This window comes from Ictidomys tridecemlineatus, chromosome 2 (assembly GCF_052094955.1).
Source record: "Ictidomys tridecemlineatus isolate mIctTri1 chromosome 2, mIctTri1.hap1, whole genome shotgun sequence".
Taxonomy (NCBI): domain Eukaryota; kingdom Metazoa; phylum Chordata; class Mammalia; order Rodentia; family Sciuridae; genus Ictidomys; species Ictidomys tridecemlineatus.
The window spans coordinates 207,863,718-207,876,702 of NC_135478.1; the positions used below are offsets into that span (position 1 = coordinate 207,863,718).

General features: G+C 48.5%; 1 protein-coding gene across 2 annotated transcripts; it reads left to right on the forward strand.

The window, feature by feature from the left end:
• Nucleotides 1-203: 203 nt before the first annotated feature.
• Cpa1 (carboxypeptidase A1) lies at nt 204-10,135 on the forward strand. Of its 2 annotated transcripts, XM_005331101.4 has the most exons (10): nt 204-4,023; nt 4,482-4,563; nt 4,916-5,149; nt 5,376-5,477; nt 5,996-6,097; nt 6,277-6,387; nt 6,792-6,882; nt 7,332-7,531; nt 7,976-8,060; nt 9,883-10,135. In XM_005331101.4, the coding sequence occupies exons 1-10, from the start codon at nt 3,959-3,961 to the stop codon at nt 10,068-10,070; spliced, it is 1,260 nt and encodes a 419-aa protein (XP_005331158.1). In that variant the 5' UTR covers nt 204-3,958; the 3' UTR covers nt 10,071-10,135. The 2 variants fall into 2 exon arrangements, with proteins under 2 accessions (XP_005331158.1, XP_077896664.1); XM_078040538.1 differs by having other exon boundaries at nt 4,006-4,563.
• Nucleotides 10,136-12,985: the final 2,850 nt, after the last annotated feature.

The window sequence follows — 12,985 nt, forward strand, 5'->3', positions numbered from 1 at the left end:
TCCAAGAGGCCAGTGAGGTGCCGTCCACTTCCCCCATCCTCCTCCATCCCCCCTCTGATCACTTCAGATAGACACTGGGCCAGAAAGAAAATGACTTTACAAAAAAAAAAAAAAATTTTTTTTTTTTAAATGTAAAATTCTTCTTTAGAAAAACAAGAAGGCCCAGGCAGTCAGCTGGTACAGGCTGTGAGAGAATCCAGGGAACGTGGGTGCGTAAGTGCTTCAGAGCTGGTCAGTAGACCGACATGATGCGTAGGAGGGAGTGAGAGGCCTGCTGCAGACCAGGGCAGGAGGTCAGCCAAGGGCAGGCCCAATGGGATGGATCTGTGGAACATGTTACCGTTCCCAAGGATGGTCCCATCTGAGAACCTCGAAGGCTGATCTGGCTGCCTGGATTTGTCCTTCCAACCTCCTCAGAGGAACACTGCTTGTCACTTTGTTGATGTCTGAGAGCCAGGCCTAGCTGCTGCCCTTTCCAGACACAGTCATGAGTGTGTTGGGACGGAGGCTGGGGTGGGCTCTGCCAACTGTTCCCCAGCAACAAGTCCATTTCCTGGCCTGCAGCTGTGGGTTCTACTGACTCCACTTGATGTGGGCTGCTGATGTGGCAGCTAGGCTGCCAGCCTCCTCCGCCTTGTCCCCAAGAGTGGCCTGCCTGAGTGGGACATGACTGCCTTCCATCTCAAGCTTGGGGGCAAAAAATATTCTTCTTGGTGTTTTGAAGAACAACTGTAGCCTGTTTGGTCTTCCAAGTTTCTTCTCTGAGTATTTGGAACATTCCCTGGAAATAATAACATGCTTGCAAATCCATTCCATTTGGCTTGCCTGTGGGTATCCTCTTGTCCTGGGGTCTGCATCGGCCTCTTGCTCTCTCCTAACCACCTTCGCCCAGCTCTGTGGCTCTCCTTCCACTTCCCTTCCCCTTCAGCGCTCCTCCCCCAGTTCCCCAAACCATAGCTAAGACACTATGGGGGAGTATTTTATAAACTTGTCCTTGGGATGAAGAAAGAAAATACATTACAAGAAAAAAAAAAAAAAGAACCACTTAAGTTGGACACTGGATATCTCTGGTGTTAGAATTGGTGTTTCCTGTCCTTTCATGGGTTAATCCCAATAGGTCTTTGCCTTTCTTGACCTTCTGTTGGCTCTGACATTGCCTAGTGCTCTTCCCCACAGGATGCTCCCAACTCTCCTCTCAGGCTCAGCAGAAGCACCCTCCCTATTTGTCCTTGTACATGGTGGCTTGTCCTGGCTTAGCTCCTCTCTGCTGCAGGCCTCCATTCTGAGATCTGGGCTTTCTCTTGACATTTACTGAAAACCTGTCCAGCTGTGACACTGCATGATTTTCTAGGACATTTGATTTTTTTTTTCCTGCAAAACAAATCAAATTTTATCCAGCCCTTGCCAGTGACTTCCTCCTGAGTATAGATCCCAGCCTGGTGGTTTCTTTCTGGGTCATGAGCCTTGATGCTCTGCCTGTCCCCCAGCTTTGGGCCTAAGGGTCCCCAACTTTGCCCTTGCTTTGGACCAACATGAAACAATCCATGGCATGGGCAGGCAGAGCTGTGGCCTCACCCCTCAGCTACATTCTAGAATTTAGTCTTTAGCAAGAGATAACTTGTAGTTTCCTGAGGTGCTCTGGAGGGACCCAGGCTTAGCTTCCCCCTGAGTCTGTCCCCTACTAGTATGCTGCCAGCCTCCTATCCAGTAATTTCAGTTTATAGCATTGAACTCATCTTTTCCCGCTTCATATACATTGTATGATTTGGGGGCATCTTTGATGGCTGGTTGGAGGCAGAATGAGGCACTCTATTTTTGTGTGTGGTACTAGGTATGGACCCCACTGAGCCACATCCCCAACCCTTTTTATTTTGAGACAGGGTCTCACTAATTGCCCAGGCTAACCTCAAACTTGAGATCCTTTCCTAGTGTGAAACAGAAGCTTGAGGTCCCAGTACTGCCGGATGAGGGACAACCCTGAGCAATGGGTAGGACTAGGCTCCTGGCCTGAGGAAGTTTACAGTCTCCTTAAGGAGACAAGAATAACACCCCAGGAACAATGAAGGAGAAATAAATGTGAATTCTGCGTTCAAGTATCAGTTCCCCTTTCCCTCCCTCCCATTGGGATCCAGGTCAAAGGCTACCCCTTGATGAACCCTCTCCTTGAGAGCCCTCACGAACCTTTTCATATAGCATCACAGAAAATGTGCAGTTAGGGTCTTTTGTAGTGAGGACAGCAGCCCCAGTGAGTCCCTGGAGGTCTAAGTCTGTGTCGTCGCCAGCTTCTCAGAGACCAGCTTCTCAGAGTCTGACTCCTACAGGAGCACTGTGGCCAGGAGTGAGGCTGGGAAGTCCCTTTCAATGGCCTAGACCCCAGAGGGGATGTGCCCTGTACAGGGCTGCACAAAACCAGGAAGGCATGGAGCCAAGCAGATGCAGGAGCTGGATGAGGCAGGGGACCCCAACTCTATTCTAAGAACAGAGCTGGTACTCAGAGGTATGGGAGAAAGAGACACCTCACACAAGGCCCCAGTTAGCCGGTTCCTTCTGCTTTGCTAGACCCTGAGGTCCCCAAGGTCAAGGCGGTCTGACTGGGCATTGCGGCAGGGTGGAGCTCAATGGCTGGGCCAGAAGGTGAATGAACAAAGGGGTGGTCCTTCCAAGAAGGAGCAGATTTGGCTCGCCTGTGAGTTTCCTCTTGCCCTGGGTCTGCAGTCGGCTTCTTGCTCTCTCCTAACCAGCTTCACCAAGCTCATCCAACAAGGAGCAGATTGGGGAGAAAGGCGGCAGAGGAAGCCTCACAGGGCAGTGAGCCCTGCCTGGGTCTGGAGCTCAGGCAGGGCAAGGGGCGGGGGGACTTCAAGTCTGCTGAGGGGATATCCAAGTTTATGGTCTTCCTAGGCTCCAGACAGAGTTGCGTGCATAAACAATGGGCCACCGTGCCTTGGACTAGCAGGGCTGACCGAGAAGTGGGTGTGGTGAGGAGGCCAAGGGAACAGATTGAAACCAGAAAGGACCTCCTGTGCCGTCATTACCCGCCAAGCCCCTGATACAGAGCAGGGCCCCAGGTGGTGCTGGTGAACCCCTGGGGGCCCTGTGGATTAGGGTGGATTTGGGTTACACATCTCTGCAATGAGATCAGCAACCAGAGCCAAGCAAATTCCCTTGGTGAGTTCCCAGCTCTCCTGTCCACTGTGCTATCCCAGCATGGGTCTGGCCCTGCTCCCACAGCCCTTTCTATTCAGATTACCTCTGGTTCTAGTTTCTACCAAGGGCATCACAGACCCTGGGGACCCATGGTGGTGGGGTGGGGGGCAATGCTGGCTGGAACTGGGTTTCTGATTCAGTTGCTGCTGCTACAGTCTGACTCCTACAAGAGCACCTTGGCCAGGAGTGAGGCTGGGAAGTCCCTTTCAATGGCCTAGACCCCAGAGGGGATGTACCCTGCACAGGGCTGCATAAAACCAGGAAGGCAAGGAGCTGAGCAGATGCAGGAGCTGGGTGAGGCAGGGGACCCCAACTCTATTCTAAGAACAGAGCTGGTACTCAGGGGTATGGGAGAAGGAGACACCTCACATAAGGCCCCAGTTTGTGTCGCCTCTGGAAGTCCTGGCCCCTTTTCCACTGGACCCTAAGCAAACTGGACCACAGCCCAGCTGCAGGTGCCTGGGGCTATGGGCCACAGGTGAGTCCCAGCTGGGAGACCTCAGGCCCAGCTGATCCTCATGGCCAAGGGCGGGCCTGGCTTATCTTTCCAGCTGCCCCATTCCCTACCACTTTATCATATCAGGGAGGGTGAGAAGGTGCCAGAGCTTGGAACCCCCACCCCCCCTTCCTGTGAGACTTGGTCCAGGTGCAAGAGGAGCACAGCCCTCGGGCACAGCCAGGAGAACGCTGCCCTGGGTTTAAAAGGCCCAGATCTCAGTGTCAACCTCAGTCTGACCTTTACGGCTGCAGCATGAGGGGGCTGCTGGTTTTGAGTGTGCTGCTGGGAACTGTCTTTGGCAATGAGGACTTTGTGGGGTAGGAGTGTGGAGAGGAGGAGGACGAGAGCCCAGAGGGGAGACGGGGAGGACTCACCCTAGCCAGTGTCTGGAGGAGACAGACATGCAGGAACCAGCCAGAGAGCACGGCTGGCACCACCCTGGGGCGGCAGGCTGGCGGAGGTCCAGGTCTCTCAGGACAGTCTGAGCCTTGGAGATGAGGAGGAATTTGCAGTAGAGGAAGAGAGAGGAGGCCTGGCCAGCTTGGGAGAGAGAAAAATAATCTAAATAGATGGGGACAGCAACAAGTCTAGAATTTTCCAAGATGGGGAGAGCCTGGATTCCCATGGCAGAGACTTTGGTGCCTCTTCCTACTTCAAGCCAGAGGACCCAGGCCCACACTGGGGATCCCAGGCTGCCTCTTTCCTGCTCTGGGGAGTGTTGGCAGCCAGGGCAGGAACTGGCTGGGGTGCTCAGTTTTCCTCCCACTTTGCCCAGGCACCAGGTGCTCCGAATCTTTGCAGCTGACGAAGCCCAGGTGCAGAAGGTGAAGGAGCTGGAGGACCTGCAGCACCTGCAGGTCAGAGGCAGGGAGACCCAGAGACCCCATGGTACCTCCCAGGCCAGCTGGGCTCCCTACTCCCCGACTTTAGTCACTGGTACCTCCCAGAAAGAGTCACTGGACTGAATGGGCCCGGTTAGGAAGTGACTTCAATCCCCCAGTTTCAGATCTTGCTGCCCTGGAGCATCTAACAAAGTGCCAGAACCCCCTTTCCATTTCCTTATCTCTGCCCCTAACTCCCATGCTCCATCCCCCTCTATACTGAGGCTTTTGGCACCAACACCCTCTCCCAAGCTCATCCTGTCCCAGGCTGCTCTCCTGGCTGATGTCTCTAGCCCACTCAAACAGTGCCGGCTTCTGTCCTCCTCAGCTGGACTTCTGGAAAGGCCCTACCTGGCCTGGCACGCCCATCGACATCCGAGTGCCCTTTCACAGTCTCCAGGCTGTCAAAATCTTCCTGGAGGCCCAGGACATCAGGTACGAGATCATGATCGAGGACCTGCAGTCACTGCTGGATGAGGAACAGGAGCAGATGTTTGCCTTCCGGGCCCAGGTCCAATCTACCGACACCTTTAACTATGCCACCTACCACACCCTTGAGGAGGTGAGGGCAGCCCTTTGGCCACTCCCCTCAGGCACCACTCTCTTCCTCACAGCGGGCAGAGCATGGACCCGAGTCAGGGTCAACCTGAGTGTGGGAGGCACCTGCTCTGTCTATATGTGACTGGTGTGATCCAGGTCATGGCTCCATCACATTGCAGGACTGTTGAGGGAGGTGTCTGGGCACCCAGAAGCCACCAAGTTCCTTCTTCCCTTCTTTCCCATCTCAGATCTATAACTTCTTGGACCTGCTGGTGGCTGAGCACCCACAGCTTGTCAGCAAGATCCAGATTGGCAAAACCTATGAAGATCGACCCATTTATGTGCTGAAGGTAAAAGGGTACCCACATGTAGATGTTCTCGGGCACATGTAGATGTTCATAGCCCCCACCATGGGCATCTGTATATGGGCATGGGTCTCACACTGTTATACAGATTCCCTGTGTAGACATTTGGGAAGGTCTGAGCTTCCCGGCTGGCCTGGGTGTGTTAGGTGTGTATATACAAGTACACACACAATTTAAACTTTTCGGTGACCCAAGTGTTTTCAACCAAGTGTCACAGTATGGAAAGTATTCTGGGTAGCACAGGCAAGAGTTTTGTTGCTGACCTCCCACAGAGAACTGTACAGAGCAGGGGCCTGCAAGTCAGGTTGAGCCATATTGGCTCCAAGCTGGGGCTGGGGGCGGGAGGTCAAGCTCTGTGGGATCTCTGTTCAACCCACCTGAGGGGTGGTCCCACAAACAAAGCTTCAACCTGAGATACCAGAGAACAGGTGGCCTCTGGCCTGGGGGGATTTCCCTTTGGGGAATCCACCTTCCCCTTGCCCATTTCCCTGCCCCTTCCCTAGTTCAGCACTGGAGGGAACAACCGTCCTGCCATCTGGATTGACACAGGCATCCATTCCCGGGAGTGGGTCACTCAGGCCAGCGGAGTCTGGTTTGCAAAGAAGGTAGGTCTGGGGAGGTGAGGAGAGCTCTCGCCTGGTGGGGACTGGTACCCAGGCCCACAGAAACCCTGGCATCCCCTTTCCCTTCCAGAAGCAGTGACCCCAGAGGTGTTCATTGCTCAGCATGGCAGATGCCTGATTGGAGCACTCTGCCCTCTCCCTCTCTTGCCTCCTCCCACCAGATCACTCAAGACTATGGCCAGGACCCCGCTTTAACTAACATTCTTAATAACATGGACATCTTCCTGGAGATTGTTACCAACCCTGACGGTTTTGCTTTCACCCACAGCAAGGTACAATCTTTCTGTTCTCGAGGAAAGTGGGATGTCCTCTGGCCTTAGCCCCACAAGCGATTCACCCTCTCCCAGCCCCCTAAGTTGTGGGAGGGGTGAGCAGAACTGCCCTCCTGGACAGGATCCTCAGCCTGACACTATGGACATTTTGGTCAGGTGGTTCTTTGTTGTGGGGGCCAACCTGTGCATCTCCTCCTACCCACTAGATACAGTAGCACCTCCCACTTCCCTCCAGTTGGAAAAACCCAGAGTATCTTCAGATACTATAAAATGATGGACAAAATTGTCCCCAGTTGAGACACACCACCCCAGACCTTGCTTCCTGGTCCTACTTTTATTTTTAACACAAATATAGTTTCTGATGCAGAGTACAGTGGTCTGGCTGATCCCTTTTCTTTCCTCAGAATCGCATGTGGCGCAAAACTCGATCCCTCACATCAAACTCCCTCTGTGTTGGTGTGGACCCCAACAGGAACTGGGACGCTGGCTTTGGGAGTAAGGCCCAGTGTGATTTAGGGGGCAGGCATGGGACCACCCAGAACAGCTTCTTACCCTCCTGGCTAGTTGCACAAGCAGTGAGGAAAAGCTAACAAGTGGGGTGTTAGCCCTGTACCTGGGCTTTCAGAGTTGGAGGTCCTTGTCTGTAAAAGGAAGTTCCTTCTAGATAGAACTAAGGTCTGAAAGTTCATCTCAGGGTTTTCTCTCCTAACCTCAACTCTTTCCTGTCTCTGCCACATCACTGGAAAAACTGGCCTCAGTTTAGGCCAAACCTGGCTGGTAAGGGAGGCAGATCCCCAGATTATAAGAAGGCTTTGGTCTTTCCTTAACGAGGACCTGGATCCTACCTCTCCCAACTCCATATAAAGAACTGGGAACTGTGGAAGCCCTATAAGCCATACCACTTTGGTTAGAAAATGCCAGCTCTGCCCTCTGCCCTCCCACAGATGCTGGCTCCAGCAGCAATCCCTGCTCCGACCAGTACCGAGGCAAGTTCCCCAACTCAGAAGTGGAGGTCCAGTCCATTGTGAACTTCGTGAACAACCACGGGAACATCAAGGCCTTCATCTCCATCCACAGCTACTCCCAGCTCCTCCTTTACCCCTATGGCTACACATCAGAACCAGCCCCTGACAAGGAAGAGCTGGTAGGTGCTGCCTGTTTGCCCTTCATCCCAAGGGCAGCTTTGGGCAGGCCTGGGCTTTCACCCAACAGAGCTGCCTGATGGCTGAGAGCCAGTGTGCTCAGCACCCCTTCTTCCCTTATACCCCTGATGATTTAGAAAGACCAGCTACTGGACTAGCCTTTCTTTCTTTCCAGGAAACTGAGGCACAGAGTGGTTGAGCAAGGGGCAGGGCTGGACTTTCAACTTGCAGCACTACACTCAGAGGTGCACTGTAACTAAAGGGAGGGGAAGGGACAGCCATCCATATTGCAGGAACAGAGGACCATGGCGTTGCTGATCACCTGTGGGGCAGAACAGGCTCTGTGTTCTCTCCCATGGGCCCCCTTCTGCAGGTGCTGCCCTGGGACCACCCTGCCAGCTGGACTACTCTGTCCATGATAGTGGCCTTGCTTGTGTGTTTTACAGGATAAACTGGCCAAGTCTGCTGTGACAGCTCTGTCCTCTCTGTACGGGACCAAATTCAAGTATGGCAGCATCATCACAACAATCTGTAAGTGGCTTTACAATCTTTCTAGGTTGGTCCCCAGACCAACATCAGCTGGCTCTTCCTGCCCAAGGGAGCATCCCTCATGGAAGGAAGCAGCCAAAGGCACCCGGACCAGGGAGCATGGGTGTGCACCCAGGTCCCTTATGCCTGACAACTTCTGGTTTGGTCATTTGGAGAAGTGCGCAGAACCTTTTTCTGGCAGAACCTTTAACGCTTTCAATTGTGGGTTCCTTTGAGCACACTTGTCACTTTAGCTTGTCAGGACTCATGCATGGATGAGGTGGAGAGCTCTGCTGGAACTCACAGATCCCCAGGAAATTTAATTAAAGAAAACACTTATCCATCACCCTTTAATTAAGGAATATACTTGATCTTTTCCCCACTTGCTTATACTGTACATGCGATGCCCGTGGGAGAAGCATTACTACACGGAAATGGAATTCAGTCAGCAAATGCTTAGTGAGCACCCATTCTGCACCAGGCCCTGTTTTGTGTGCTTGGGATATAACTATGAATAAAATAAGCAAAGTTCAGAAAACATATGCTCTAGGAGAGGATACTGACAACCATCTTAAGTAAACAATTCAGGTTAGGCAAAAAAAATGCTGGTGAGAAAAACTGGCACCCAGAGCTGGGTGAGGAGAATCGGGCAGCACAGTGTGGAGGTTAAAAACTGAGGGTTAGAGGCAAGTGGCTGGAGGCAGGTGGAATTTGGGCCAGTGTTGAAGGAAATGAGCAGGAAACCAAGAGGATATCTATCTAGGAAAGGGCCTTCCAGGCAGAAGAACTTTCTGGGTAAAGGCTTTACTATGTGTTCTGGCCTGGTGTGTTTTGGGAATAGCCAGGAAACTGAATTGGAGTACTGGAAGTCAGAAGTGGGGTACAGGGAACAGAGGGGTGGACTGCACACCCACCTCATGTACTTCCTGGCCCGTGTGCCCAGGTTTTAGGGGGTGAGTGGATCACAGTCTTACCCGGGGATAACTTCATTTTTGATTCCAGACCTTCTTTAGAAACTGTTCGAACCTAAAGGAGTTTGTTGCATTTGATATCATCAAGTTAAATTCTTTTTTTTTTTTAAACTGAGGAGTAAACCCAGGGGGCACTTAACCACTGAGTGACATCCCCAGCCATATATATATATATATATATATATATATATATATATATATATATATATATATATATATATATATTATTTAGAGACAGGGTCTTGCTAAGTTGCTGAGGCTGGCTTTGAACTCGTGATCTTCCTGCCTTAGGCTCCCAAGCCACTGGGATTACAGGCATGCGCCATGATGCTCAGCAGTCAAGTTAAATTCTGATATGCAGCCTGCCTCTCTCTCCCCCAGCTCAATTTGAAAGTGGCTTCATTACCCACATTTCACTGCAAACCTGGAAAACTTTCTCCCTAAAAGACAGACCCAGGGCTTTCACTTTGACTCTGAATCTTTGCACTTTTACCTGCAGACCAGAGCCCCCAGAGAATTAAACCTCCTCTTCTAAATGGAGAATTCTGGTATATATATATAAAATTCTGTTATATTTCGAGGTGTCCCTGAGGTGACTATTGGATGGAGACACTTTTCAGACAGGCTTTTGCAAGTGTGTTCCCCAATGAATGGGGCAACCAATGCTGGCCTCCTCTTTGGGCTTTTTGGACTTAGGCCCAGCAGGAATTTCTTAGAAGCCAGGCTGCTTGGTCAACAGCAGACCTTGCTAGACACAGACTCTGCTTGGCATTGCACAAATCTTGGCATTGCACTGGCCTATGTAAATGTTTCCAAAATGACTGACCCTTCCTCTGTTTTCACTCTGGCCCCAGATCAAGCCAGTGGAAGCACTGTTGACTGGACCTACAACCAGGGCATCAAGTACTCCTTTACTTTCGAGCTCCGGGACAGTGGGCGCTATGGCTTCTTGCTGCCAGCCTCTCAGATTGTCCCTACGGCTCAGGAGACATGGCTGGCACTTATGACCATCATGGAATACACCCTGAATCACCCCTACTGAACTGGCCCTTTGGCACCCTTCTCCCTCCTCTCTGGCCCCATCCAAATAAAGTTTGAGAATACAAAGTGCAGAATCTTGGGGTTCGTATGTGGAGGGCATGGGGCACATCCACCTCTGAAAGTTGGGGCAGAAGTGATTTAGTTCCTGCAGACTTCACTGGAAACATGTGGGTGGTTAGACTAAAGGACCCCTAACTCCCCTGTATTCCAGGATCCTGTATCCAAGTGGTATCTATTTTAATTAGATCACCCTGAGCTCATCTCCTCAGGGGCGATTTGTGCATATCTTGGAAGCAGGCAGCTGCCACAATTGTGAAGCAAATGCCCAGAACCCCATGGTGACAAGGAATTCAGGGGTTGTAGCCATTGTCTACAAAAGCAATAACCTGGAATGTGAGAGAGAATAATACTGGTGACTGCAGATGTTGCAGTCAAGTCAAACAGATTACTATAAAGCAAGATATGGCCTCCCACTCCTTAATTACATTGGAAGAAAATAATTGGGTGAAATGAAATCATTCGCTGAAGATAAAGAATGAATTGCCAATCCAGGGACATTTTTATTAATTGTAATATAGCCCGAAGGTTCTGCCTTTAAGGGCAGAGGTGGTTGGTTAACTTTTCATTTGCAATATCTTTTTCAGCATCCCCTGCACATCACCTGTGCTCCCTCCAGTTCCCACCCCCTGACTTTCTGTTCTCCTGCCCATATTCCCTACATGGCCTGAAGTTGGTATCCCTCCCTGGGCTTGGGAATCCTGAGGACTGTGGCAGTATACTAGTGACTAACACCATGGCACACAGAGTACCCCAGCTTTTTAAAAAATAAGACTCTACTTTTTTGCTTCTTTCTCCATATTTCTTAAGATGTAAATGTGGAGCTGGGGTCACTACCACAGAAGTCACTGGGGACGCTGGACTAGGGTCTGGGTGAGGATGGGGACATCTCCCCGAATTGGCCAGCTCAGATCTCAAGCTGCCTCCAGCTCTACTGACTTGAAGCTTGTCTTTTTCACAAAAGGTGATCTGAAAGTCAACTTTTTTTTTTTTTTTTTTGTCATTTTATGAGGGATATGAGGGAGTTTTCATCTTGGAGTTCTATTTTAATAGTGCTTTTGCTACCAAACATTCTGAAAAACAAGAACAAGGCTGACTATACATACAGTATATATAAACTGCATACATAAGTTTATGAGACAAGGTAAGGTGTTTGGGTATCTATAGAAGGATAACCTAAAGATTTGAAAATATTCCCTTTGTGTTATGTTTTGGGAAACATCCTCCTCCACCCATACAATAATATTGTAGATCAGGGCTGGGTTTGTGGCTTAGTAGTAGAACACTTTCTAGCACATGAGAGGCTCTGGGTTCCAGTCTCAGCACCACATAAAAATTAAAAGAAATAAAAATAAATAAAATAAAAATATTGGGTCCATCTACAGCTAAAAAAAAAAAATTAAACAAAACAAAAGAAGATCGTAGATCAGCTCAACCTGTTTTCACTGCTTAGTTTGGCCAAGTAGGAAGACAATCACCTTTTATTTAATAAAGCCTGGTAAGAAAAGAAAATTTAGTAAGATGACTTTAGTAATAAATCAATTAATATCAATCATAATAAATGCTTATTAAATGGAGACATGGAAGTTATGAATACTTAAAAATTTTTTCAGCTGTGGGAAGAGCTTTACATTTTGTTTGCAAACATTTTTATCAAATGTAAAAATTATGAATAAAAACATAAAATAATGCATTTAGAAAATATCATAATTTACATGAAAATATTAATGATCTTGAGGGGGTTAAAAGTACAAGTAAGTAAAGGGAGGTTTAAGGAAAAGACTAACAGTTCAAAAGATAAATAAGCAATTCCCAAAGCAGAAACAGAAAAAGTAAATGTAAGAAAGATACTGATCCTCAGTGATTCCTTGCACATCAAAGAAAAACAAAGTTGTCATTTTTCTCTCATTGGCTTGGCTTAGAATAAAAGACTGATGACTCAGTGTTATCAACAGCAGGAAGGAGTAAGGATAGTCACATACTGTCAGTGGGAAGATAAATTTGTGCCACTTTTCTGGAGGGCAAATTTGGCAATATAAGACATTTATATATATTGCTTCTTTGACCCAGAAAATCCACATGGAAGAATTTATTTTATAAAAACATTTGGACAAGTTAAAAAATATGTAGGCACAAGATTGGAATAGTGAAAAGTCAAACAAAAAGGGAAAGAATGTAAAGAACAATCAGTATTGATTAGTATGACACACGCCCACGACGGAATAAAATCTCGAAGCAATAAGATCTGTGTTGACATGGACAAAATGTTCACAGCACTTTAAGAGAAAGAAGCTGGCTACAGGTGGAAGCATTCCAAAACTGGATTGTGATGGCTGTGCAATTCTGTAAATGCATTAAAAAGTCCTTGCATACTTAAAATGGGTGAATTTGACAGCATGTGATTTGGACTTAATATAGAGTGAGTTTTTTTTTAAATAATTTGGTCAAATTAGGAATACAAACAATAATAAATGTTGGAGAGGATGTGGAAAAAAAGGAACACCTTTATACTCTTGATGGGACTGTAAATTAGTATAAGCACTATGGAAATCAATATGGAGGATCCTCAAAAGACTAGGCATGGAACACCATATGACCCAGCTAGGTATACTCCTAGGTATTTATCCTAAGAAAATAAAGTCATCATACTACATATTTATAGATGAACAATTCACAATAGCCAAACTATGGAACCAACCTCAGTGTCTCTCAAGGGATGAATTGACTAAAAAAAAAAAAAAATGTGGTATATATACACAATGGAGTTTTATTCAGCCATAAAGAAAATATGTCATTTGCAGGAAAATGGATGAAACTTGAGAGCATTATGTTAAGTGAAATGAGCCAAACTCAGGAGGT

What these genes read in the sequence shown, in the direction of transcription:
- Cpa1 (XM_078040538.1), top strand. Translation starts at nt 4,276, where the DNA reads ATGGGGACAGCAACAAGTCTAGAATTTTCCAAGATGGGGAGAGCCTGG. An exon ending in GAGTCTGGTTTGCAAAGAAG is followed by an intron (nt 6,098 to 6,276) that starts GTAGGTCTGGGG and finishes TCCTCCCACCAG; the next exon opens with ATCACTCAAGACTATGGCCA. An exon ending in CCCCTGACAAGGAAGAGCTG is followed by an intron (nt 7,532 to 7,975) that starts GTAGGTGCTGCC and finishes TGTGTTTTACAG; the next exon opens with GATAAACTGGCCAAGTCTGC.